At 49.0% G+C, this 27397-nt stretch overlaps 1 protein-coding gene across 1 annotated transcript in view; it reads left to right on the top strand.

The window, feature by feature from the left end:
* The window catches only part of TNPO1 (transportin 1), a 1554860-nt gene that overhangs the window by 461551 nt on the left and 1065912 nt on the right, over nt 1-27397 (top strand). Inside the window, exon 6 of the mRNA XM_085632345.1 lies at nt 3649-3730. Coding sequence (XP_085488471.1) covers nt 3649-3730 — 82 coding nt within the window. The remainder of the gene's footprint in view (nt 1-3648; nt 3731-27397) is intronic.

The raw sequence follows: 27397 nt of genomic DNA, 5'->3' as shown, positions 1-27397 counted from the left end.
TGCTGCAGATCCTAAACAATGTTCTGCCCCCTACTGATGAGCTTCACTCGGGCAGGGGAAGCTGAACAAAAGATTTCCTGTGAAGGGGATGTGACCAACTCTCCTTTAGAATTAGGTAGGGTGGGGGTACTTCCGAGCTCCACCAGACTGCAGTGAAGGGCATATTTGGTGCCCTCGATTCATAAAACAGTTTGGCCCAGTTCAGGAACCCTTGGCTCCCACTCTGGCACAAAACCACACAAAGGACATGGGAGCATCCATCCCCTGTTCAGCTCCTCCCTAGGGAGCTGCCCAGAGCTGATCCAGGTTGCCACTTGATTCTGTCATGTTGAATCTTGGCCCCTGGGAGCATCTGACTGGGTAGGACAGCTGAATAGAGTCCCTGACCTCTTCTGATAGGTGGGTCACCAGAGAAGAGGCCCTTCCCCTTTTTAGGATTACTTAAGGGCTCCCCTGAGAGTGGGTCCTTGGATTCATCCCTACACCAACTTCTACATCCAACTGCCTATTGTCTGAAGCCTGTCCCAAGACTCATCTGTTGGTGGACACTGGAACTCTGCTGTTCTTCAAGCCATGACCTACGACAAGACTGCTCAGGTGGAAAAATCCCTCCTGCATTTTCTTCCCTGTGCATTTCCAAGTTCTGCAACTCTGTGGCCGTTCATCCTCCGAGTCCCCAAGGACTCAGCCTGCATCCAACTAGAAGGAATCTCCCTTGGAGTAAAGGAGTCACCTCCCTACATCCGCAGGCACCTCTACTATGACGATCGGTTTTCTGATCCTGTTGTCCCACGGACGTCTGGCTCTGCAACACGGGTGGTGATTTGTTGGTTCTCAAGAGGCCTGACCAGACTTTCTTGTAACTTGGGCGACTGTAATCCCTCTTTAGCTAAAATGAACCGCCTCCCTGTGCACAGTGTCCGATTGTCGTTACCAGGGCTTGTTGCCTGTCCCCAAGAAATATCTTAAAGCTCCAAGAAGCCCCATCCTCCAGCACTGCACAGATCCAAGAACGACGTCCCGTCTACATTCTCTGCATTGTGGGCCTTCACCTCCTATGTATTTTTCTGTGCTACTTAGCGATTTCTGAAGTATTTCTTGTGTGTAGTTGATATCTCCAGGTGGAAGACATACCAAGTTAGTGTTAAGTGTGTAATAATAATTACAAAGTATGTTATACTCGCCTGGTGTGGTTCTTTCTTGTTTGAAAAGCTTACTGACTGACTATAGACCTCTCTACTGAATAAACCTTAGCTGCTCTCCACATTTACCCTTTGAGAGCTGTGGATTTCAGGGACCTAAACACGATCACTAAGGGTTGCCTGGACACAGTGCCTCACCATAGGTGGACACTATACAGAGCCAGCCTCCTACATAGGGTTTCTGAAAACCAAGCACTCCCCTTACGTGTGTAAACGTGCGTTTTGGCAAGTGAATAATGTTTTTAATAAACTCTATGGATTTCTCTTTTGTATTAGTGGGGGGCACTCAAGGTTGTTGGATCCTGTACCAAGAAGCATAGTACTTCTGAAAGTGGTTGGACCTTCAAGGGATATTCATGATGGCAACTCATTTGTTTGGTTCGCTGTACCCCAGGGTGGATGACCTCAGAAGATGTCAGTTGGTTGACTACGAATAGCATGTTCAACTAGAGTTGGCTCAAGGAATCTTCGTGCCTTGGATAGATGTTTTCGCCGCTGCTCAGAACAAGGTATGTTAAATATTGTACACTAGAGTTTGCAGCAAAAGATTCCCGGGGAGACTTATTGCACCCCCTGTGGAACGCAGGATTCTTGTACTCCGTCCCACCTCTGCCTCAAATTCTGAAGAAAAGGGCATACTGTGCCCAGAAGATCCTGATAGCTCCATATTGGGCTTGAAGAGCCTGTTAAGCCTGAGCATTTGCTCAAATTTGGATACCTATTTGAGACTACCCCCCATCTCAACAACAATTCAGGGTCCTGGGCCTGATTTGTGGTGATTTAATGGATCAAACTGAGCTGAGTGGATGTTCTCTTTGCGTCTTGGCCCCCAGCTACCATACCTGTTTGTTCTGGTCAGGGTCAAGTTTGTGGCAAGTGTGGAGTTCACTATGTTGACCCTCTTCAGGCCAGTTTTCGGATGTTTTGTTTGTTCTGTCTCTGGCCGAGCAAGACTTTGTGGTGAACACTATTAAAAGTTATTGTCTGTCATTTTGGCCTTTCTATGTTTGCCTAGTCAAAATTTGTTTTTAAAGTTGCCAGTTGTGATGTGTTTTTTTTTTGTTTTTGTTGAAGGGTCAGGCTTACAGATTTACTCCTACGCCCTTCATCATGGGACTTTATTGTGTCCTTGCATTCATAATGTTCATGCTCTTTAAACCTCATTCATAGACGTTCCCTGAGATTCTGGACCATGCTGTTACTTCTCCACAGTATGCTAGTGATCTACAGTCTTTTTCAGTGCAACCTCTGTACACCACCCTTTTCTCTGATATGTTGGTGCTGCAAACTTGTGCCTCCTTATTTCCAAAAAGGGCTAACCGTCTTTTGTGTTTGACTGTCCATCATTCTCCCTGTTTTTTCACTCTGCGTGACTTCACCGAGTGGATCCAAAAAAGCTCTTAGCATTTACATTGAACTCATAAAAGAGCAGTGGTTGGATGCCCAGCTTTTTGTTGGATTTGCCATGTTTAAAAAACAAAAAACAAATTTTTTTTATGAAAAGACGGAAGGGCAAGAAGTAGACCTGTCCTGATGGATTGCCCTGTGCATAAGTGTGTTATTCCCTAGTCAAAGAGGAGTATATAGAGGGCCGTTGGGCTCATTCCACAAGAGCTAAATCCGCCACTAAGACATTGGAGAGGGTTTTTGCGGTGTTTGACATCTGCCAGGTTTCTATATGTACATCTGTCCACACCTTTGCCAGGCATTACTTTCTCAATTCTTAGATCTGCAGGGGGCCATTTTACCCTCTCAAATTTGCAGGGGTTCTTGGTGTACTAAAGCTCACTCTTCAGACTCCTCAGCTTCAGGTACTGCTTTGTCACAGAGGATTACTGTGTTGACTATAAATTGTTTCCTGGTTTCGCCAGTGCAAACCAAGGAAAGGCAGGTCAGAAATGGATATTATCAAGCGAGGTTGTCCTTTGTATTAAACTGTATCATGCCTTGGTCAAGAAGGAACCCACCTGAGAGGCTTATCTCTTGTTCCACCAGTTTGAAAGTCTCCACAACAGTTCTAGCTCTGGGTGTTACGGTTTTGGACATTTGCCAGGCATCTTTGTGGGCAGCTGTCTGTACTTTCGCGAGGAACCACTGCATAGATTCACAAGTACGCCGTTAGGATAATTTTGCCCGGTTGGTCTACAGGACTTCTGGAGCATTAACATAGGTAAGTAACCTTTTCTTTTCATCTGTTCCATCCTGTAATCACTGAATTATTTGAGTTGGGATGGAAATCAATTTGGCTGCACACTTTCAAGATCACTGCCTGTCTATAATAAGTACTTGCTTGGATCCCATCTGGATCCCATCTGCTATCCTGAAAATTGTCAAAACCTATAATTTGCTTAATGGAAAGGTATGAAGTGTTTATTCTCAGGTGGCAGTCATTCACTCTGAAATGTACATACTCCAAAATTATAGTCTTGCATTTGTTTACTTCTAGGTCTCATGCTGTTGCCTGCGTGAATCAGTTCATAATCAGTAGGACCCAAGCTCTCATGTTGCATGTAGATTCCTTTATTGAAGTAAGTAAGATTCAAATCTTTGTGACTTTGTGGACATGCTTATGAAACACTTTAAGGATAGTTTTACTTTTTGTCTAGCGTTTCCTGTTGTTCCATCTACATTTACAGTTATTTACATTTTTGATGAGAGTTTAACATATTTCAAATAGTCCTTTCAATAATTCCCAAAGGGGCATTTTCTTTTATGAAGCACTTTAATATTTTTACCCAAAATATTTTCTTTTACATTTTCAATACAGATAACCTGGATTTACTGATTCAAACGACCAACGTAACCATATTCCCTATCAACCTTTCCTATCAGTTAATCAATTAATCAAATATTTATAAAGTGCAGCAAATCACCAGTGAGGGTCTTAAGGTGCTGGGGTTGCTAGCTGCTGCATGGTGATATGTTCATTTGAATAGCGTAGGTCTTGAGTCCTTTCCCAAATTGCTGGAGTGAGAGCTTGGTCTTGAGGTGGCAGGTCTTGGCTGCCAAGTGTGAGAAGGAGTATCTTCTGCTGGCTGCGAGGAAGAGGGAGGCCGAATGTAGGAGTCTGGTTGGTTGGTGGAAGGTCATGCACTTGTTGATGTATGCTGGTCCTTGGTTGTGCAAGTCTTTGTATGCGTGGGTCAGCATCGTAAACTGGAAACTCTTCTGGATCGGGAGCCAGTGTAGCTTCTTGAGGTGGAGTGTGATCTTGGCGCTGAGTTTGGTATTGTTTGTAGTTTCTTCAGCAGGTGTGTGGTGATTCCCTACGTAGAGTGTGTTCCCGTAGTCCAGCCTGTCGACAGGGAGTTGCCTGGAGATCTTGCAGAACATGCATATGGCGTTTACTAGTTTCTTCATGGATGACATGCTATCCAGGATGATGGCGCGATTACAGGGGTGGGCTAAGCTTTGTGAACAACAATGCGTCGCTACATGGCAAAGTCTTGTTCCCAAAGATGAGGATCCGTCTTGTCCATGTTTTGCTTGAGACATTTGTCCTTCATCCAGTCGGCGACGTTCATTATGCATCTGTGAACTTGGCTTTGGTGCTTAAATGGTTTTCAGACAGCGAGAGGATGAGCTGGGTGTTGTCAATGTAAGAGATGATGTTGAGTCTGTGAGGTCTCTCGGTGTTGGTCGGGGGCGGGGCATGTAGATGTTGAAGAGCAGGTGGAGCTGAGGGAAGATCCTAAGAGGACGCCGCAGATGATCTTCTGGGGTTCCGAAGTAAACGGTGGGAGACGGATTCTCTGGGTTCTTCCAGTGAAGCATGAGGCAATCCATCTGAGTAAGTCTACCTGGATTTTGATGTGGTGGAGTCTGTTGATCATAATGTGATGGGTGACGGTTTCGAAAGTGGTGGACAAGCCCAGGAGGATGAGAGCTGCTGTTTCTCTGAGGATGAGGAGGTCACTGTTGTGGTGGGACCTGTTGTGGTCAGTCGCTGCGATCCAGGCTGTCTGTGCTGTGGTTGGCCCAAAATCCTGATTGAGAGGGGTCCATGAGGTTAATTTGTTCCAGGTTTTCAGTGAGCTGCTGGCTGATTGCTTTCTCGAGCTTTTGCTGTAAAGGGGAGCAGAGAGATTAGCCACTAGTTCTTTGTTCCTGCTGGGTCGCTGTAAGGTTTCTTCAAGAAGGGCCTAACTTCAGCATGTTTCCAGCCCTCTGGGAAGGAGGGCATGGTGATGGAGGTGTTCAGGACTTTCTTGAGCTCGTCGAAGTTAATGATGGAGATTGTGCCTGGAGTTGAGAGTTCAATTGAGTTTGTGTTACTAGGTGTGAGCGGGTTGATGCTGTTGGCGGTGTTGGTTGACTTGTGAAGTTTTTGTGGATGGCAGAGATCTTGTTGTGGGAGAAGAACCCCAGTGTGTCATATAGTTCTTGGGAAGGGCTAATGTCGTCAGCGACTGTAGGGTTGGGGAACTTCTTCATGATGACTGAGAGCTCTTTGCTGCAGATTGTTCTGACTTTTATGCAGTCTGTTAGGGTGTTCTTCTTTGCTGCTTTCAGGAGGCTATGGTACTGGTTGAATGCTGTCTTGAAAGTGGTGTGGTCTTTTGTATTTTTGCTGTTGTGCCACTTCCGTTCTAGTTGACTTTAGTTGCATTTGATATGTTTCAGGTCATTGGTGAACCAACTGGCTCTTCTGGTGGGTCCTTTGGATTTGGCCGGCTTGGTGGGGACGATTGTGTTGGTGCATTGCGAGAAATTGTTTGCGGCCTGTTCTAGGTTGAGTCATGTGTCTGGAAGGTGGGAGTTGAGAACGTTGTTCCACTGGTCTTCTGATATCTTTTTCCAGTCTTTCCATGGTGGTCGGGGGAGGGGGGGGGGGACGATGCCAGTGTTGGTGGGTCTGTAGACAGTGAAATGGATGCTGTAGTGATCGGTCCAGGTGTGCTGTGTGACAAGGCTCTACTGGACTCTGTCGCTGGAGGTGAAAATGGGGTTGAGTGTGTGTCATGAGGTATGGGTGGGGTCAGTGACAAGTTGCTGGTGCCGATGCTGCTTATGCTTTCCAGGTTGTCGTGGTGTTAGTACCGCTGAAGTAATTGAGGTGGAAGTTGAGATCGCCTAGGAAGATGTAGTGTTCTTAGTTGATGGTGATCGGGCGATGAGGTCAGGAATGGTGTTGCTGAAGCTGGGGTTATGGTCCTGGTAGTCTGTAGGCGAGGGTGCCTCTGATGGTGTTTTTACGGTCTTGGTCGAGTGGTCTGCAAAGGTCGTGCAGTGAATGTTGTCCTTGTAGATGATAGCAATTCCACCTCGGGGAGGGGGGGTTGTTAACTAGTAGCCTTCTAGGATGTTTTATAAAAAAATTATTTATGATTTTGCAGACAAGTTATCCATAGTAGTAAAGAATAATCACAGGCATTAGCAGCACATAGCAGGTAGAAGAATGTAAAATGAGCATATTGAGTCTATCAGCACGACAATAGCATAATAATAAGGAGACTTAAAAGAAAATATCAGGACAGTTTGATCTGGGAGGCGAATCAGCGCATATATCAAGCAATTCAGAACATCTTAACACAGCATTATTATAACAACATCAGAGGCGCAACTGCACCAAAAGGACAACTCACAATCCTGGCTCTGGGGACTAGACCGTGTGTAGATGGAACCAGTTCTCTACGGGGTAACCTCCGAAGGGTCACCGAGTGGCAATATTAGTGCGTCATTATCCGGTAAAGAGACTCTCATCCTGAGCCAATTGGTAAAACGCTCCCAGATATTTTTAGGGCGAGATGCCGTAGGCATTGGGTTCCAGTAGTTTGCGAGCTGTTCCTGGCAATAGGCAGCATCTTGAATCCAGGTCTGAACACGAGGGCCACAGGGAGCGCCCCAGTGCATAGCCAAGTGCCGCCTTGCGAGCACAAGCAGCATCGCAGTCAGACGATGTATCTCAGGAGGGGTGTGCTCCACATAGCCCAGCAGTAACACCAGTGGAGAGCACTCAAGGGACTGACCTGTGATGGCTTGAATAGAGTCTCACACCTCCCCCCAGTATCTAGAGACTATAGGGAATTCCCAAGCTATGTGTAAGAAGGTGGCTCCCTTACACTTCCAGCAATTAGAATCAGTTCTCAGTTGTAGTTTAAACAATTGTAATGGTGTGCGATAGTAGCGATGCAGGAATATGAAATGTATGAGCTTCAAGTTATAGTTAGGCGATAAATACTTAATTTGTGAGTGAACAACAAAACGCCCATTGTTCATCTGTGCTCTGATCCAAAAGTTCCGTTCTCCATTGATCTAACGCCTTAGGGCCAGCCCATGGAGTGTGAGCCTGCGTGTGAATAGAGCCTAGTGACCAACTTTTTGGGAGACTGAGTGACTAATATGTGTTCCAGCGGTGGCAGGGGGGCTGGGGAGGTTGGAAAAGTGGGATGCAACGCCCGACAGATGGCCTTGAGTTGATGGCATAACAACCACTCTAAGATAGGTGTCCTTTCCCCTTCCTGAACATTGGGCTTCTCCAAGAAAGTGCCCAGTGGGTAGAGGTCACCCATTGTCCTTAAACCCATTTTGTGTGCCCTATCAACTGCGCCTTTATCATGTAGAAAGGGAAAATGCAGATCAAATGCAATGGGAATAGAGGGTGCATGGAGAAGTGGAGTTTGAGTGCGTTTCCGCAAGCTGTCCCAAGTCCAGTGTACAGTCTCAACCGTATTAATTTTGTTAGGGGTTCTATGATAAGGTTGGTACACAGCCATGTGCAAGGAAGTAGGATCTGCGATATCTTTCTCAGTGGTGACGTGGGGTTGAAAAGGGATAGGGTAGATCCAGTAATGCAAGAATTGAGCTTGCGCACACAAAGCGTATAGCTCAAAATCTGGTGCGCCAAGGCAGCCTTTGGATAGTGGACGTATCGGTAAATCCCAACTAATTCTGGGTTGACCTCCAGCCCAAATCATGGAAATTGCAGTGGAGCGCAGGGATTTAAAAAAGGCGTGGGTTAGTGGAACAGGTATATTTACAAAAAGATATAGCAATTTAGGGAGGACAATCCTCTTCAAGATGGCATTCCTGCAGGCCAGCGATAAAGGCAGCGCAGACCAAAATTTAATTTCGTCTGCAAACCAAGAGTGCGGTTTTCCACAATTTAAGCGCCAGATGAGCTATGTCTCTGCTGAGCCATAAGCCCAGGTATTTAACAGCATCTTCCGCCGACATCAGCCGAAAGTCCAGTGATGTGTCCACCGGGGCATCGGTAAGAGGAAGAATTGAAGACTAGGACCAGTTTATATGAATGCCGGACAATCCCCCAAAGCGAAGCACCTCCCTCATTATCGGGTTTAGGTTGTCATCCAGCCGGCTTACATATAATGTAATATCGTCTGCGTACATAGAGATTGTGAGATTGCGGTTGGTGAAAACCAGGCCACGAGCAGAGTGGTGTTGCCGAATTCTTGCCGCTAGAGGCTCCATGGCCATCGCAAACAAAAGAAGAGACAGGGGGCATCCCTGCTTAGTTCCACGAGAAATAGGAAAGGCATCTGAAATCAGGCCATTTGCCTGAAGACGGGCAATAGGTTTAGTGTACAGCAATTTACCTAGTTTAATAAAGTTAGGAGTAAACCCCAATCTGGGAAGTATAGTGAAAAGGAAGGGCCATTCTAAAGAATCGAACGCCTTAGTGGCGTTTAAAAAAAAAAACTGCAACCGGTGGAAGGTTGGGGTCTATTTGGTGGAGAATAGAGAAAAAGGTGCGTAAATTGTGAGATGTCGACATCTCGGGTACAAATCCAGATTGGTCTGGCCTGGCTATGAGAGGCATCAGCGGCTGCAATCTATTGGCTATTACCTTAGCTAAAATTTTGCATCCACATTTAGTAGAGATAAGGTTCGGTAAGAGTCACAGAGGGAGGCTGGTTTATCAGGTTTCAGCAAGGTGACAATTACAGCCTCCGTAAGGGATTGGGCAGTTCCCCCAACTTCAAGGGCTTCCTGGTAAACATCCAGATGACGAGGTGCAATGATGTCGGCGTATGTCTTATAAAAAAGTGTTGTAAATCCATCGAGCCTGGAGGACTTCCCGGCTGGGAGGCTATTGATCACCTGCGTTATGTCTTCTATGCTGAATGGGACATTGAGGTATTCTCTATGATTGGGGCTTAGCCAGAGGAGTTCTAGGGAATAAAAATATTCTATCAGATCGGGGGCAGCAGACGGTTGAGTAGCCGTGTATAGAGAGAAATAAAATGTAGTTAGGTGCCCATGCGTGGCCGTATGACCTTGAATAAGGGGGGAATCACCGTCAGCAAGTTCCACAATAAAAGTGGGCGCTGTGTGGTGTTTAAGCAGATTGGCAAGGGTTTTCCCGGGTCTATCCCCTTCACCGTAGGTGCGCGCTCTTGCATCCCTACCGAGGAACCTAGTTTCCCCCTCTGCCTCCTCCTCAAATTCAGAAATGGTGCTGCGTATGGAAGCTAGTGTTGCATGATCCTTAGTAGTGAAATAGTTTGTTTCCAGATTTTTAATATCTTGCTCAGGTTTAGTTAGTGTTCTGCGTATGGAACCGGGGACACCTGCTTGTTTGGAGATGCATGCCCCCGTATCACAGCCTTGAATGCCTTCCAAAGTATAGAGCGGGAGTCCACAGAGCCCTCATTTGTGGCAAAATAGTTCTGGATTTCTGTGTATATTTCCTACCTGAACACTGGGTCGAGGAGACCGTGAGGGGGAAGCTGCCAGCTGAACACACGCGGCAAAGCGTTGAGGATTTTCCACTGCAGAAGCACAGGTGCATGATCATAGGGCGTGCGCGCGGCAGATGCAATACATCTGAGGCCCAGGACAAAACAACGGGAGAGACCAACCAGTAGTCCAATCGGGACCAGGCCCGATGGTGGGAGGAGATGCATGTGCCCTCACGTGTGCGCCAAATGTCGAACAACCCATGCTCTAGGAGTAGGTTATTCAATTGCTGCGTGGCATTGTGATGTGGATTGCGGGGGGCTCCTTCCCTGTCTGAAAAGTTATGCATCACTGCGTTAAAATCACCACCCCGAATTACAGTGTAACCCCCAAACCGACATGATCTTGGCCCAAACTGTAATAAAAAAGTGCAGGTCATCAGTGTTGGGGCCATAAATGGCCACCAAGGTAACTTGTGTCGTTAGTAGGCAACTAGTAACTATAATGTAACGCCCCTCGGGATCCACCAATTTGTGTCGTGTTCCAGCCCAGTCCTCTCCTGATTAATATAGAGATGCCCCTGGCATAATTAGAGAAGGTTGAAGAGTGCACCTCCCCCCAAAATCTGTGCGACAATTTAGGATCTGCGCTGTATTTCAAGTGAGTCTCTTGCAAGAAACATATGTCAATATGGTGTCTTCGTAAGTATGCATGAATTAGCCTCGCCTTCTTGAAATAGTTAGGTCCCCTCACGCTCCAGGTAAGGAACTTCGTTTCTGTCATATCTGTACAAGGAGTAAGGTGCAATATAATGCCACATTATCAGAGGAACTCAATAGGAAGACTGGAAAAGAAATCTCTGACATAGCAGCATAGTAGCATTTTCACCCTGCTGTAGACAAGAAGTGCCTCATCTGTGCATAAACTAAGAACACCCTGCTTTTTGTATAACAATAATGCAAACCGAGAATTGCTGTCTCTAGTTACGATAATACCTTTAAACCCACCCCCTCCTGCTACAACCTCCCAATCAGGTCGAGAATAGAGTCCCTCCCCCCACCCTTGTTGTCCCAATATCCAACTTCGAATTGGAACACATGATCTAGGAATGACAGCGATCACCTGCCATGTGGCAGGATAGCCAGACTTACAAGTTAATAGACCGGATCCCACCTAGCAAAAAAACAGCAATTAGAGTAATCGGATAGCTGAGCGGAAACACATACATTGTTAACAAACAGAATAAGTTTCAGTATCATTAACAGGGCTATACTGCAGATACGAACACAGTAATATGAGCCAATTGAACCAAGGAAGCAACATATGAGGATTACGACTACGGAGTAAATCACTGTGAGAGTTTTCAGTCATTGTCCCTGAGGTTCGTTGACAAGGAGTTTCCCTGTGGGGGGGTTCTGAGGAGGCTTGCGGGGGGCAAATAGGTTTTGTAAATTTCAAGGCCGACTTAGCGTCAGTGAAAAAGTGTGCTTGGCCATCGTGGGTGATCTTCAACTTTGCGGGGTATAACATAGCATATGCAACTGAAGAAGACTGTAAGAGACTCTTCGCTGGCATAAACTCCCAGCGCACGGCTTGCACAGCTGGGGTATAGTCTGGAAAGAAGGACAGGGTGATCCCCTGATGTATAATGGGACTTCTGGCTCGAGCCTCCTTGAGGATTGCATCTCTGTCCGAGACGTTTTAAGGCATGAGCAAAGTGGGCTCTGGCCCTGGGCCCCAGCCTTTCAGAGGGACCCCTGATAGAGCCAACCAAGTTCTCTAGAATCTTTTCTTGACGACCTTAAACAGATTGTTTCAAATACCGTTTTCCTTTCATTTATTTTTAATGTGGGTGAAGTGAGAGCCTATTACAGACATTTTGCAGAGAAATGTTTATTTTTCATGCAACATCCATAAAAAAATTATTTTAGATGAAAGCAGGACCTCTCATATGAGAAATGGGAGGGTATCAGAGAACGTATTTGCAGTAATATTAGTGAACTGCTGATGTTACAATATTGTCACTATCAATTTTAGATGTAAACACATTTAGAATGTGGACAAGTGCGCAGGTGCACTCAGTGACGTGACCAAAGAGGACATGAAAGAGCTGAAATTGGTTTATAAATTAAAAGCTGTTCCAAACAGGGGCCCCAAAATACGTTTGGCCCAGGGCCCCAAAAATCATAAGATGTCCCTGATCTCTGTCTACATAGTTTAGAAGACATGCAACGATCGGGCGCGGTGGCTCACCCGGCACCGGTCTAGGACCAAGGGAGCGGTGAGACCGCTCAACAATCATGACCGTAGAAAGCACCGGACCAAATAGTTCATGCAGTAGATTTTCGATGAAGGGCTCCATTTTGGGGATGGCAGTCTACTCCGGAAGGCCAAGAATTCTGAGGTTGTTCCTTCGGGAACGCGCCTCCAAGTCCTCATATTTTGCTCTAATCACCTCAAGCACCTTCTCCATGCTAAGAATTTGTGTTCCGGATTCGGACTGGGAATCTTAGGTGTCGGACAGCTTATTTTCAAGGACATCGAGGTGTGTTTCGTGCACCTCCACCTTCTTCTTGACAATGAAGTTTGGGCATCCATTTTCCCATCATTGGTTTTAAGACTGGAACGTACCTCCAGCAATATAGAGCGCATGTCCTCTACAGAATTATCTGCATTTTCCATTAGGTCTGAAACCGCGCCCTGATCTGCGCAGGGGTCCATTGTACACGTTTGACGCTTACTCTCAAAGGGGATTTTGGCTTGCCCATGGTCCCAATAGCACAATATCGCGGGTTTCAGCGCTCGTCACGACTGTGCCCAAGCCACAGATATACTATGCCTGCGTGCGTGGCAGAGTCCCAACTCCGACCTACTGCTCCAATTATGCAGAGTCAGACTATAGATGACCAGAGCAGAATTTGTTTCACTACAGGGTATCGCCAGCAGGTCAGGGATATAGGCACCAACGCAGCAGAGGTACAGCGATACCCCTGTCTCTGCGTTATCTTGAAGGGGAGAAGGCACAAAGTAAAAGTCTCCAGTGGTTCGTGTCCAGACCGCGAGGGGCCGCGACAAGCAGCAGCTTCCCCACTCAGAGCACAACACAGGGGGGAGTTCTAATCAATGCAGGTCATCATATAGGGGTCCAGCAATCCTCACCAGAAGGGTCCCAGTGTTCACCAGAGCACATAATGCTTATATCTTGGAGTGGGTGGCACCTTACTTGTGTGCGCTCCAGTGATGACAGTGTCACAGGTATGGAGGCACTGCAAATGAGAAGGAGCAATAGGATTGGTAGCAGGCAGAGAGCTTATAGGGGCCTGCTAGAGTATAAGAGCGGGCTGAGTGGGACTCGGCCGGAACACACAGTGCCGAAGCCATGCCCCACAACTTATGCTTGGAGGAAGCCAGGCATCGCCCGTGCAAGGCCCTCCCTATACCCCCCCCCCCCCCCCCCGCCCCGTCACACGCCGCCCAGTCCAGCTCAGGGCACCTATGGTGGAGGCAGCCAGTTGGAATCAAACACCCGGCCGGGGTCTAGGCCACCCACGCTGCCGCAACGCAACCCTTCCGGGCCAGGGGAACCAGACAAGGCCTAGGCCACACAGCTCAGGATAGCCCAGCTCCAGGACGGGAAGAAGCCCCCACTGCACTCACCTCGTCGTGCTACAGTTTCCCTCAGGCAGCGCGTCTAAACGTGGGCGCCTCCTCGCTCCGGTCTCCTCAGTTCTCCCCAGTATTCACCAACGTAGGGCCTCCTCGCAGGCTGTTTTAAGGAAGTGCGGGAAGATGCTGCAGGGATCCAGGCGCGGAAGTGCGCAATACGGTCGACAAGCAGACAGCCGCGATGTACCCAGGAAAGGCGCCATGCGGCGCTCCGGCCCACCACCAGTATACAGCAGCACTACACCCAGTCAGGGCGGCAATGTCGTGTCGCGCCGGCCTTGAAGGTTCAGGGCTACACCAAAGTCCCGGAGCTGATGGCGATCATTTTCTGCCTTGGGCCCCGTTCCTTGCCTCCGTTGTGGAATTGGCAGTTCTCTTGGGCCAATTAACACGGGGCTGCAGCTCCTCAAACTAGATAGGTTCCGCCAGGTTCTCCGATGTTTTTGGTGTTCGGGAGCCGGCTTTTCAGTGGTATTTGCAGGATATTAGAGTCTGGCCTGCAGAGCCCCCTCAACGGGCGCCCATTCTACAGTGCGTCGTAACCACGCCCCAGCCTTCTAGGATGTTGATGGCGAGCTCTGGCGTGGTTCAGCCTGGTCTCTGTGAGGAAGGTGAAGTGAGGGATAAGATTGTGTCCCACATCTCCATGGCATGTTTGCTAAGTGATCGTGTGTGGAGTAGAATCCACTGGAGTTGTGCCATGGCGGTCTCGGTTGGCGTGGTGGTCACAATCATGTTTGCGGTGTCTCCTGTGTTGTTGGTCATGGCGGTGCTGCAGGTGAAGCGGCAGTGACGGCAGGAGAACTGTCCTCGTGGTGTGAAGAGATGTGCGGCAGGAGTGGTTGTTGTCTGTCTTTGATCAACTGCTTTTACCTCGTTGGATGTGTGGCTGTGAGGGGTGTAGGGGCCAGTGTTCCTAGCACTAGGCGCCGACTAGCACAGGTTACAGTAAATTTAGATCCCAGTGAGGACTTAAATAAAAAAGACCTTCTTTCCAAAAACATCTGTGAGCAAACCTTTTTAGTGTATGTAGATGTATTTGTCATAAATTATTACTAATGATAATTACCAACCCCATGCAACCTAAAAAAAGAGCATCTGACTTGCTAGGCCAGCTGAGTAGTGTCCCTGACTTCCGCTGATCGATTGGTCATTGCAGAAGACCTTCTTCCCCATTTTAGGGTTCCTTAAGGGCTACCCTGAGGGTGGGTCCTTAGATTTGCCCTGGACTTCATCTGAAGACACTTCTGCTGTTGGATACTGGAACTCTGCTACTTGATCAAATCAGGACCAAAGACCAGAATGCCCTTGGTGGGAAGATTCCTGATGCAACTTTGTCTCCATGCTCTTCCAGGTTTCTGCAACTTTGTGGCCGTGCATCCTCCGAGTCAGCAAGGACTTGGCATTCTTCCAAGCTATAAGGAATCTCCCTTGGAGTGAAGGAGTCACTTCCCTGCATAGGCAGGCACCTCCTAGTCGACGACCGGTTTGTTGATCCTGTTGTACCACGTACCTCTTTCTGCTCTGCAACAGAAGTGGTGGTTTGTTTGTTCCACAGAGGACTGACCAGTCCTCCCTTCAATTTGGGAGACTGTAATTCCTCTCCAGCTGACCGGAACCTCATCCCTGTGCACCGTGTCAGTCTGCTGTTGCCAAGGTTTGTTGGTTTTCCTCACTAAAGATCTTTGAGCCCCAAGAACCCCCAGCCTCAAGCATCGCACAGCCCCAATAACAACGTTCTGCCTGCATCCTCTGCACTGTGGGCCTCCATCTAATGTGTGCTGCAGAGGCTTCCTTGTGATTCCCTGTACCTGCTGCCAGAGTGTCTTCAAGGGTACTCCGATTCCTGCTGGCTCTCTAGCGTGAAGAGAGCTGGGCCTGACTTACCCTTGCTGGGTTAGTCCCACAGACCTTGCTGGTCCACAGCCAAGCATCTTTTTCTTCAAACAGACTATTGCGGTTGCCAAGGCTTGTTGGTGGCCCTGCCGGCTACTAACCCCCTGGCAGTCTTCAACTGTTGAGACAGCTCATGGACAACTACTGGGCTCCTGCATCCTCACTTGGGCTCCACAGCTGCTTTATCAACACCTGCATACTACATGAAGTACCTCCGGCTAAGGGTAGCATTGTGCTCCTGCTCCTCCTGGACACATCTGTGTGGTTAGACTCTTGCCCCTCTCCTTTCAGGTGCTTCTTGTGCAGAATCCTCGTTTGGTTCCACCGTCCTGGTCCACGAGTCACTGTAGCTGCTGGGCATTCAAGATCCTCCATTGGCTTCAATAGGTAGTTCCGACACCACTTCGCACCATGCACCTCGGCTTCCTGGTCTAGGTATCCTGGCTCCCTGGGTATCCATGGGTGGGGTGGCTCTCCAACCTCCCTGATCCAAATGGTGTACTTGGGCCCTTTGGGAAGGGCCCTGAAATAAGAAAATACCAACTGCGACTTACCCTGTGTTATCCTATAGATATTTGACTCAGTGTAACCACTCTGCTCCAGAGCATCTGGGGTCCTTAGCTACTCAAATTTGGTGGTTCCATGCTTCCACTGAGCTTCTCCATCCTTGGGCATCAGTCTCGTATCTGAAAGAAACACGTTAGTTAGATTCCTCACCTTAGAATATCCCCAGGCGTCAGGCTGGATCCGGAAAGATTTTTGTAGCAATACCCCTTGCGCGTCGGTAGGCGTCGTCTGTGGCTCCGCGTCCGTCGTCGGCGTCGTGCGCCGGAATGACGTCGTCTGAGTACTTAGACGCCGCCCTCGCGCGCTGACGTCAGTTCTTCTTTTTTCCGCGCCAGTAAGCGCCGATCCGGGAAGAGCTTACCCCTAGTCATTTTTTGACTAACTTTTTTGACTTATTTTGGTCTATCGACTCGACTCTGGTGCCGGTAGGATGCCTGGTTTCAAGGCCTGTGACGCCTGTCATCGCCTGATGTCGGTGACCGATCACCATCGCCGGTGCCTTTATTGCCTGGGGGCCGACCATGACGCGGAGTTGTGCCTCGATTGCCAGGCCTTGACGTCGAAAGCTAGACGGGAGCGGTCCCGTAAGCTTCTCGAGCTTCGGCACTCGGCTCCGCGCCACTCTCGGTCCCGGTCCAGGAGGAGGTCCAAGGACCGATCGCGGAGCCACAGCCATAGTCATCGGGGTCTTCGGGTCAGTCGAAGCACTCCAAGAAGTCAAAGAGACGACATCGCTCTTCAGACTCCCCTCGCCGGTCGCGCGACTCGGCTGAGGGTCAGGGTGGTACCACCCCCGCGGCTCCGTCGGAGCCGCAGGAGCCGCGTCCGTCCCCATACCCGCCGGTCCCTGGGACTGACGCGACTCTGGCGGAGGTCAGTGCCTTCCTCTCGGCCATGAGGGGCCTGGCTCCTCCGTCGATGCCTGTAGGCGCGCCTTTGGGCCCCGCAGGTTCGACTGGCCGACCTCTCGTGCCGGCGGCTCCGGCTCCGTCGACGGCACCGGCCCCGACAACGACAACGCAGGTCCCCGAGGGATCCAGACCTGGACACCAGTTCCACCTCCAGCGCCGTCTCCGGACGACGCCGTTCCCCGGTTTAGCCCCTGTCCGGACCCGACGCCGGCACGGCGCCGTCCGGCGCCGCACCAGACGCCGATGGATGAAGGTTTCATCTACCGTCGGGCTCCGATCGTTCCTCCTGTTTATCAGGAATCGGATGACAGGGACGACTGGGAGAGGTCTGAGGAACCTATGGCCCTCCAGGGTCAACTTTCACAGGACTGGGCAGACGAACTGGGGGATGCCAGCGGTCTGGATACCTCCCCGGACGCTGGTTTCATCTCTCCTCTGCTGAGGTCCTTCAACTGACAGCAAGCTCCACTGAGCCTCTGCTGCAGTTTAATGAGGCCCTCATAGACGTTCTGCAGGGCACTTGGTCCAAGCCCTCCACAGTTCCTCCTGTGGACCGGAACGTTGCCCGGCGCCACCGCCCTGCTCCGGGCGACCCCAGTTTCCTCTCCCAACACCCCATCCCCGAGAGTGTGGTTATCCAGGCCTCAACCTCCCAATCCTCCTTCCCGTCCGCTCCTCCGGATCGGGAATCCAAGAGGTTGGAACAGTTTGGTAAGAAACTGTTCTCGTCCCTGAGTTTGGGGCTGCGGTCTTTAAATACTGCTTGTCTTTTGGACCGTTATTCCCAATCTCTGTGGGATACGGTGGAGGACGTGCTGCCCTTGTGCCCGGTGGAGGCCCGGACACGACTCACTCAAGCACTTGCTGACGGGCGAGATGCAGCACGGCACGCCATGCGGTGTGGACTTGACAACACGGATTCGCTGGGTCCGGCGATTCCACCATGGTGGCGCTTTGGCGTCGCGCCTGGCTGAGGTCCACGTCACTTTCGGGGGATGTCTAGAGTTCCCTCATGGACATGCCCTTTGATGGCACTCGCCTTTTTGGTGAGAAGGCGGACAGTGCGCTGGCTTGGTTCAAGGACTTCCGGGCCACGGCCAAGTCCTTGGGTCTCTCGGCCCCGCGGCCGCAAACTTCCGCCTTTCGTCCCTTTCGTGGCCAAGGGAGGGGTGCCTCCTCACGTCCGCCCAGCGACCGGCCGCAGAACCATCCTGCACGCGGTCGCGTACGTGGATTCCACCTGAGTCCCTCCCAGAAGCTCCTTTTCATTGGGGCGGTTCTCGATTCGGCGCAGTTCCGGGTCTATCCGCCGGTACAGCGGGTCCGGGACATTCAGGCCCTGATTTCCATCTTCCGGCCTCTGTCCTGGGTTTCGGTCCGGTTGGTGCTGCGGCTTCTGGGGCTGATGGCCTCCTGCATCCTGTTGGTACCTCACGCCAGGTGGCGGATGCGGGCTCTGCAGTGGGACCTGAAGTTTCAGTGGGCCCAGCATCGAGGCAACCTGTCCGACCATGTCTTGATCTCGGAGGGCACTGCGGACCAGCTGCTGTGGTGGCTCACGAATCGTGATTGGGTCAGCGGCAGATCCCTCTCCCTACCCCAACCGGAGCATGTCGTAGTGACGGATGCGTCCCTCCTGGGATGGGGGGCCATATGGGCGAGGCGGAGATCAGAGGACTCTGGTCTCCGGCGGAGACTCGGCTCCATATCAACCTATTGGAGCTGAGGGCGATCCGACTTGCACAAAAAGCCTTCCTTCCCTCTGTCCGGGGAAGTGTTGTGCAGGTGTTCACGGACAACACCACCGCCATGTGGTATTGCAACAAACAGGGCGGGGTGGGGTCGTGGACCCTTTGTCAGGAGGCTCTGCGCCTCTGGACATGGTTGGAACATCAGGGAACACCCTGGTGGTTCAACATCTGGCGGGCTCGCTGAACGCCAGAGCAGACGAACTCAGCCACCGGTGCATGATGGATCACGAATGGCGTCTGAACTCGGACGTGGCGCAAGGTCTCTTTCTGCATTGGGGAGAGCCTTGGTTAGATCTATTCGCCACCGAAGAGAACGCGCAATGTCAGCAGTTCTGCGCGTTGGAATTTCCAAGGCGGCACTCGCTCGGAGACGCTTTTCTTCGCGAGTGGAGTTGCGGTCTGTTGTACGCCTTTCCGCCTATACCACTTCTGCCCAGAGTGCTGGAGAAGATCAGGCGCAGCAACAGGGGACGGTCCTCCACCCGAACCTATCCAGCCTCCACCTCCATGCGTGGAGATTGAGCGGCGACAGTTCATGCCATTTGACTTGCCTCCTGAAGTCTGTGATGTCATTCTGGCAGCCAGGCGTCCCTCCACAAAGACGGTATACGCCTGCCGGTGGAACAAATTTGTAGCATGGTGCACAGCAAAGGCTGTGGATCCCCTTTCTGCCCCTCTTTGTGAGGTTCTCCTCTTTCTTCTTTCTTTGGCCCAGCAGGGCTCTGCTCTGGGCACCTTGAAGGGTTATCTTGCTGCAATCTCTGCTTTCTTAAGGCTTCCTTATCAGCCTTCTCTTTTCAAGTCCCCTGTTTCACGTTTTCTCAAGGGCATTACTCACATGTTCCCTCCTGTTCCATTCGTAATGCCTCAGTGGGACTTGAACTTTGTTCTAACTTTTCTGATGTGTGCTCCCTTTGAGCCCCTTCACAACTGTCCCATTCGTCTACTGACTCTGAAAACTGCCTTCCTGGTGGCTATCACCTCCGCTAGGCGGGTGAGTGAGCTCCAGGCTCTGTCAGCTAAACCTCCCTTCATTTCGGTTCATCCGGATAAGGATGTCCTTCGGACAAGTCCTTCTTTTCTTCCTAAAGTCGTGACTCCCTTTCACATCGGGCAATCTGTCACGCTGCCCACCTTCTTTCCGCCTCCGCATCCTTCAAAAGATGAAGAGAGGCTCCACCGTCTGAACCCAAAACGGGCGCGGTCCTTTTATTTGGACCGCACAAAACAGTTCCGGGTGGACGACCAACTTTTTGTTGGATATGTAGGTACTAAGAAGGGTAAAGCTGTGCACAAGCGGACCATCTCGCGATGGGTCGTGTTGTGTATTAAACTCTGCTATTCCTTGGCGAAAAAGGTCCCTCCTGTTGGGCTGAGAGCCCATTCCACCCGTGCCACAGCGGCGACAACTGCCCTGGGACAGGGAGTCCCCTTGCAGGACATCTGTCAGGCGGCGACGTGGGCGTCACTGCACACGTTCGCAAAGTACTATTGCCTGGACAGCCAAGTCCGGAGAGATGGCCGCTTTGGCCGTTCTGTTCTCCAGGACTTTCTGGTGTGATCTTGGTTCGCAGACCCACCTCCGGGGTTGGTATTGCTGGGGTATCTATTCTAAGGTGAGGAATCTAACGTATTTCTTTCAGATGAGTAAGTTACTTACCTTCGGTAACGATGTATCTGTAAGAAACATTAGTTAGTTAGATTCCTCACCGACCCACCCAGCCTCCCCGTTCTGCGAACCGACATCTAGGGTTAAGGTTCTCCTTTTCAGGGCCCTAGATTTTTTGGCACCAGTGTCGGTCTCTTGCATGGCTCAGCGTCCCTGGCGCGGAAAGCTATGTACAAGAACTGACGTCAGCGCGCGAGGGCGGCGTCTAAGTACTCCGACGTCATTCCGGCGCACGACGCCGACGACGGACGCGGAGCCGCAGACGACGCCTACTGACGCGCAAGGGGTATTGCTACAAAAATCTTTCCGGATCCAGCTTGACGCCTGGGGATATTCTAAGGTGAGGAATCTAACTAACTAATGTTTCTTACAGATACATCGTTACCGAAGGTAAGTAACTTTTTCTTTAGGACTTAACTCACATACCACTTTTTAGTATGTAGTTTGGCTCCCCATGGGGGCCGATGTGGTTTTCTATGCTACTTTTTTTGAAGTATTTCTTGTGTGTATTTGATATCTCTGGGTAGGATATATACCAAGTTAGTTCTAGTGTTGTAATAATAAATGCTAAAGTATTTTTATAAACACTTGTGTGGTTCTTTCTTGTGTGAAGGCTTACTGACTGACTATTGTGGTCAATGCATCCACTTTATACCCTCATGGATAACAGCAGCTACCCCTTGAGAGCTTCGGCTATCAGGGACCTAAACACTATCACTAATGGTTGCCTGGACTCACAGTGCCTCACCATTGGTGGACACTGTATACTGAGCCAGCCTCCTACAATGGCCTCCTGCATCCTGCTGGTAAACCATGCCAGATGTCGTATGCAGGCTCTGCAGTGGGACTTGAAGTTCCAGTGGATGCAGCATCTGGGAAATCGCTCCGAAATAGTTCAGATCTCAGAGGGAACTTCAAAAGACCTGCAGCGGTGGTTAACGAACCGCGATTGGGTCAGAGGCAGACCTCTCTCCCTTTCCCAACCAAATCTCACAGTAATGATAGATGCGTCACTCCTCTGAAGGGGTGGCCATCTGGGAGGAGTGGAGAACAGAAGACACTGGTCTCCAGCAGAGTTGTGCTCTTCATGAACTTGTTGGAACTTCGGGCGATCCAACTATCATTGAAAGAATTTCTTGCCTCCGTCAAGTGTTCAGGGACAACATGACCGCCATGTGTTACTGCAACAAGCAGGTTGGTGTACGGTCATGGACCCTTTGTCAAGCGCCCTACGCCTCTAGACATTGCTGGAACAGCAGGACATGACCCTAGTGGTTTAACACCTGGCAGGTTCTGTGAACGCCAGGGTGGACAAACTCAGCCATCTATGCCTAGCGGATCACAAATGGTGTCTCCAGGCAGAGGTGATACAAGGTCTCTTTCAACAGTGGATAGAGCCTTTGTTAGATCTGTTTGCCTCGGAAGAAAACACGCAATGTCAGTAGTATTGCACACTGGAGGCTCCAAGGCAGTTATCTCTCAGCTATGCTTTTTGGCACGAGTGGAGCCCAGGCCTCCTGTACGCCTTTCTGCCCATACTACTTCTGCCCAGAGTTCTCAAGAAGATCAAGAACGACCGGGCCAAGTCATTCTTATGGCTCCAAGCTGGGCACGGAGAGAGTGGTATCCAGAGCATCTTCGAATGAGCATCGATCCACCTATCAGGTTGCCTGTTTGGGAGGATCTTCTGTCGCAGCAGCAGGGGAGGGTCCTCCACCCCAACCTGTCAACTCCGCCTACTTGTGTGGAGATTGAGCAGTGACAGTTGATAGCTTTTGACCTTACATCCGAAGTAGTGTTATCTTGACGGCCAGGCAGCCCTCCACCAAGAGTATATAAATACTGTACAGAAAGGTCAATTGACCCTCTTTATCCTTATCTATCTAATATTCGTCTTTTTATCATTAACCTTGCCCAGCAGGGCTCTGGTTTGGACACTCAAGGGTTATCTTTCTGCTCTGTCTGCCTTTTTTGTGGCTGCCTGACAAATACACCTTATTTAAGTACCCCTATTGTGAATAGGTTCTTAAAAGCCTTGTACATATGTTTCCCCCTCGCCCTCCATCATGCTGTCGTGGGATCTAAATCTGGTTCTCACTTGTGTGCTCCCTTTGAGCCATTATGCATTCCCCTCTGGCTGCTTACCATCATGAAAGCCTTTCTAGTAGTAATATCTACTTGGAGAGTGAGTGAGCTGCAGGCTTTGCCATCCAAGCCTCCCTATTTTATGACTTTACTGGATAAGGTGTGGCTTCGCACCAATGCCTCAGTCCTTCATAAAGTGGTGACCCCATTTTATTTGGGTCAGTCTGTCACACTGCCCACCTTTTTTTTTTTTTTTGCTCCTCTGCATCCCTCTAAGGAAGAGGAGCGTCTCCATCATCTGGACCATTGTTGTTCTACTGTGACTGCAGAAAAAGCTCCAGGTAGAATATCAACTCTTTTTTAGTTACGTAGGAGCTAAAATAGGTTGGGTAGTGCAGAAATGAACCTTTTGCAATGGTTTGTTATCTGTAGTAAGATCCGAAATGCCCTGGCTAGGAAGCAGCCTCCTGAAGGTTTACGAGCCCATTCCACCAGGGGGGAGGCTGTGACCACTGTGTTGGCTCGTAGAGTGCCAGTCCTGGACATCTGCCAGGCTGCAACATTGGCTTCACTATATATGTTTGCAGAACACTGCTGCCTGGACAGTCCGGTACCTTGTGTGGGCATTTCGCCTGTTGGTCCCTGCAGGACTGCATTGTCTAGTAAATCTGTCTGCAGCCCACCGCTACGAAGTATGGCTTGGGAATCTATTCAAAGGTAAGAAATCTGCAGCTTGAAGTGTCTATCAGATGAACAAGTTGCCTATCTTCGTTAACACATTATCTGGTAGAGACAATATCTAGCTGCAGATTCCTTACAGACCCACCCGTGCCTCCCCGCTCTGCGGACTTATTGATATGGCTGGGGTTCTGGTGTGGAAAAAGAGAAAAGTAACAAATGTACGTGCGCCTGGGTGGCGCCTACATACGTGACTGCAACATCACAACCAACCCCAACGATTCCCGTGACGTCACGCGGAGCCGAACAGAGCCACCCGATGGTGCTCAGGGATACTGCTCACTCAAAAGTTTCTGGGGCTAGTCTAACGCCTGGGAAATTCAAAGGTCAAGAATTTGCAGCTAGATTTTGATTTGATTTTGATATTTATATAGTGCAACAATCACCCGAGGTCATCAAGGCACTAGAGAAAGACCGCAGATAACACATCGTCCAGTAGAAGAATGGAGGAACTTCAGCTCACCGTTTGCCTGAGAATAGCCAGGTCTTAAGGGCTTTTCTAAACGGGTGCAGAGGAGGAATAGATCTAAGTGCCAAGGGTAGGGAATTCCAGAGCTTAAACGCTGCCACTGAGAAAGCCCTATCCCCCCACTTCTTCTTCTTGGTACCAGAAGTTGCATTTGATGAGAGGAGCGAAGTAGTCGACCTGGGGAGTAGCATTTGAACATGGTCTTCAGTCTCAGAGGATAGGAGGCATGCAGTGACTTATGGACCATACACAGTGCTTTCAAACTGATGTGTTGTTCAATGGGAAGCCAGTGTAGGTATTCTAGTCCCTTTTCAGCTGTTTGTCTTTTGGGAATGTCCAGAATGAGTCTTGCCAGTGCATTCTGCAGTACCTGGAGTGTATGGTGTAAGCCCTTACTAGCAGCCAGGTACAGGGCATTGCAGTTGTCTAATCTGGCCATTGCCAGAGCTACCTGGATCCTGGCTGAACGCTGGATGAAAGGGAAGATTCTTTTTTAACATCCTTATAAGCCAGGAGCATGTGGAAATGGTACAGTTCACTTGGGCCATGAAGCTAAGTTCCGTATCCATCAAGACTCCCAAATTCTTGGCCTTTTCACTCAAGACAGGACAGCATCCTAAAGATTGAGGCCAGCAGTTACTATTCCATTTGGCTGCCCCTGATCCGAATATCATCACCTCCGTTTTTCCCCATTAAGTTTAAGGAAGTTAGCCGACATCCAGTTTGCTACTCCGGACATGCAGCAGCAGACATTCTCTGACCATGAGCCCAGCCCCTTAGGGATGGTAACCATAATTTGTGTATCATCTGCATATGACACCACCTCCAATCCAAAAGAATGGATTACTGTAGCGAGGGGTGCCACATACAGATTAAAAAGGGTAGGACTCAGGGAAGACCCCTGCGGGACTCCACAAGGTAATGAGTAGGAGTCAGAGTGAAAAGATTTTAGATTCACCCTTTGGGATCTCCCTGCCAGGAATGAGGACAGAAGGGCAAGGGCTTGATGGGAGATACCAAGACTCCGGAGTCTGTCCAGCAGCAACATAGGAGAGATGGTGTCAAATGCTGCTGTCAAATCCAAGACAATTAGCACCACTCCCTGCCCTTTGTCCACCTTACGCCTGATGTAGTCAGAGGCTGAAACCTTGGCCGTTTCTGTACCGTGATGCCTTCTGAAACCAAACTGTGAATCATTGAGCCAGGATTGCCTATCTGCCATTTCCATAAGCTGCTTATTGAGATGTGTCTCCAAGATTTTTACTGGAACAGGAAGCAGAGAGATGGGACGGTAATTCTTACAGTCCCTAGAGTCCAGATTTGGTTTCTTCAGAAGAGGACTGATTATGTTTTGTTTCCAAGAATGGGGATAAATTCCAGAGCGGATGATGATAATCATTAATTTACAGAGGGGTTCTGCTATAGTATCGGCAACCATATGTAAGATTGCCGGTGGGCATGCCTCAATAGGAGAGCCGGAATGCGTTCTCCTCAGATACTGTACGAGAGAAGGGGCCGTCAGGTCGCAAAATATTGGAAGGCCTCTGTGTTCACCATTAGACAACAGCTAGAAATTGTCTATCATATGATGTGTTACCGATGGTAAGTACCTTGTTCTTCCCATGAGGAAATCAATAATAGGTCTAATGTGTTAATTTCTCGAAAAGTTACTTATTAAAGTAGATTTCTTGTTAGTTTTTTTTTTAAGGAGTCTGCTACATAAATTATCACCAAGTATTTACATCTTTCTAGGGACATTGTACTCTTCTCCCACATTTGCGATTGGGAAAGCCCTTTATATTTGAAATATCACTTTATGAAGAGCAGTTTTGAAACAGTCAGTCATATAAAACAACTAGTTGGACGCAATTCTGTAGAGACCAAGACCCAAAGCTAATAGAATTCGTAAAAGATGTAGGTTGTCTGTAAAGAAACTAAATTGTTTCTGCATACTACCCTTAAATTGTTTATTACTGTATTTCCTATGTTTCAGTCCAGTCAACCATTGAGCATTAAGCGGAATTGTTGGATCCTAATAGTGAGGGCAGTCACTAGAGGGAAGGGAGATGCTGTATGTCTGCCCCCAGGTGTTCCAGGGCTTATTGCTGAGAAAGTGGTTAATTAGATTTTCTAGCTAGAACTCCATGTTGCTGCTGTCATTGACATCAGCAAAGTCCATAAGATGATCATTGTTTTGCCTGGATATTTTCTTCATGCCACCACGATGTCGACCACCACCTTGCTATTCCTATGTCCTAAAAAAGCGTATTTTTTTCACGCTGGACACCCTGACCTTCAGATCAGTAGTTTGTGCACACTTCTGATACTTAGAACTGGTGATATCCCACCTTAAGAATATATTCATGTGCCAGACTGGATCCAGAGACTTTTGTCCACAATGCTTCCCTGTGCCGGCAAGTGGCTCTGTGGTAATTCTGTACCACCCCAGAAGTGGCAAAGTGGATCTAAATATAAGCTCCACCTCTGCACTGACATCCGTTCCTTTCTGTGTCATTAAACACTGATCTGGATCTCCACTCCCATATTTCTCAGTTTTCTGGTGACTTAAGATATTCAATTTGAATCTTTATTTCTGTTATAAGCCATAAAAGAACAATACAAAGTTGTATAAAACATTAAGATCAAATAAGCATACACCAAAAAGAATGATAAAACCGGTTTAAATCAGACATGCTTCATACAAATATTCATAAACTAAATAAAATGGATCTCAAAAGTAAAGTAATTTAATCTTGGTCCATAAATGCTGAAGTTGCTGGTGACACCATTTCACTCTGCGCATGTTATTAGTTGACCTCACTCTACTATCAAAAGGATCAGGGGGCCGGCTGCCATGCCACAGAGTGGGAGAGCTATGATAATCGAAAGTGCGTTGCGATCACTGTCCTGTCTTGGGGGGACTATCATGTTGATTAGATAAGGCCAAATGAATAGCACTCGTTACTATGCGTACCAATACAACGTGTACCATTACTACGCGTGTATTAGTACGCGTTGACTTTTACTACGAGATACCATTACTTCGCAAACTTTTACCCAGACTATGCCTTTTCCACGCATGCCATTACAATGAAAAAGCATGCGTGCTAAAGGTATAGTCGTGGTAAAAGTTTAAAAGGTATGTTATGTTATGTTAAGGGCATTTATAGAGCGCAACTGTTACCAAAAAGGTGTCCTGGCGCTTAGAGAAGGCCTAAAGAGGGATCGAGTTAAAAATAGAGAATATGAAGAATCAGTAGTTGAAAAGAAATGTTTGTTCGAGGCATGTGGGCTGCTGAATTCATATCTGTGCATAGATCGCCGCCTAGTGTTGGGTCCGGATGTTTGCACGTTGTTGTCCTGGAAGAGTCTTCGAAGTATCCTGAGATAGGTGACTCCTCCCCTGGACTACTGTGCGCATGGGCATCCTCTCCATCCTCAGATTGTTTTTTTCCGCCATTGGGTTCGGATGTGCTTATCTTGACTCAAGTTAGGAAAATCTAGTTTCAGGCCAAAAGGCCTTTAGTTTTCGACGGTACTGTTCCCGATCGGTATCGACAGTTTACAGGCTAGTTTACAAACTTAAACAACTTCCCGGATCCATTAAATCCGACCATCGACCGAACTTCGACGATGGAATCGAGGACCCCATTCAAGCGGTGTCCTGTTTGCCACGCCAAATACCCCCATATCGACGTCCACCCGGTGTGTAACAAATGTCTCTCACCGGATCATGACGAATCGAAATGCATGGCCTGTGCCCGATTCCGATCCAAGAAGACTCTACGGAATCGACGAGCCGC

The sequence above is a fragment of the Triturus cristatus genome, chromosome 2_1, assembly GCF_964204655.1.
Source record: "Triturus cristatus chromosome 2_1, aTriCri1.1, whole genome shotgun sequence".
NCBI lineage: Eukaryota > Metazoa > Chordata > Amphibia > Caudata > Salamandridae > Triturus > Triturus cristatus.
Note: the sequence above shows the minus strand (reverse complement) of the source record. Positions and strands in the feature narration are given on the sequence as shown.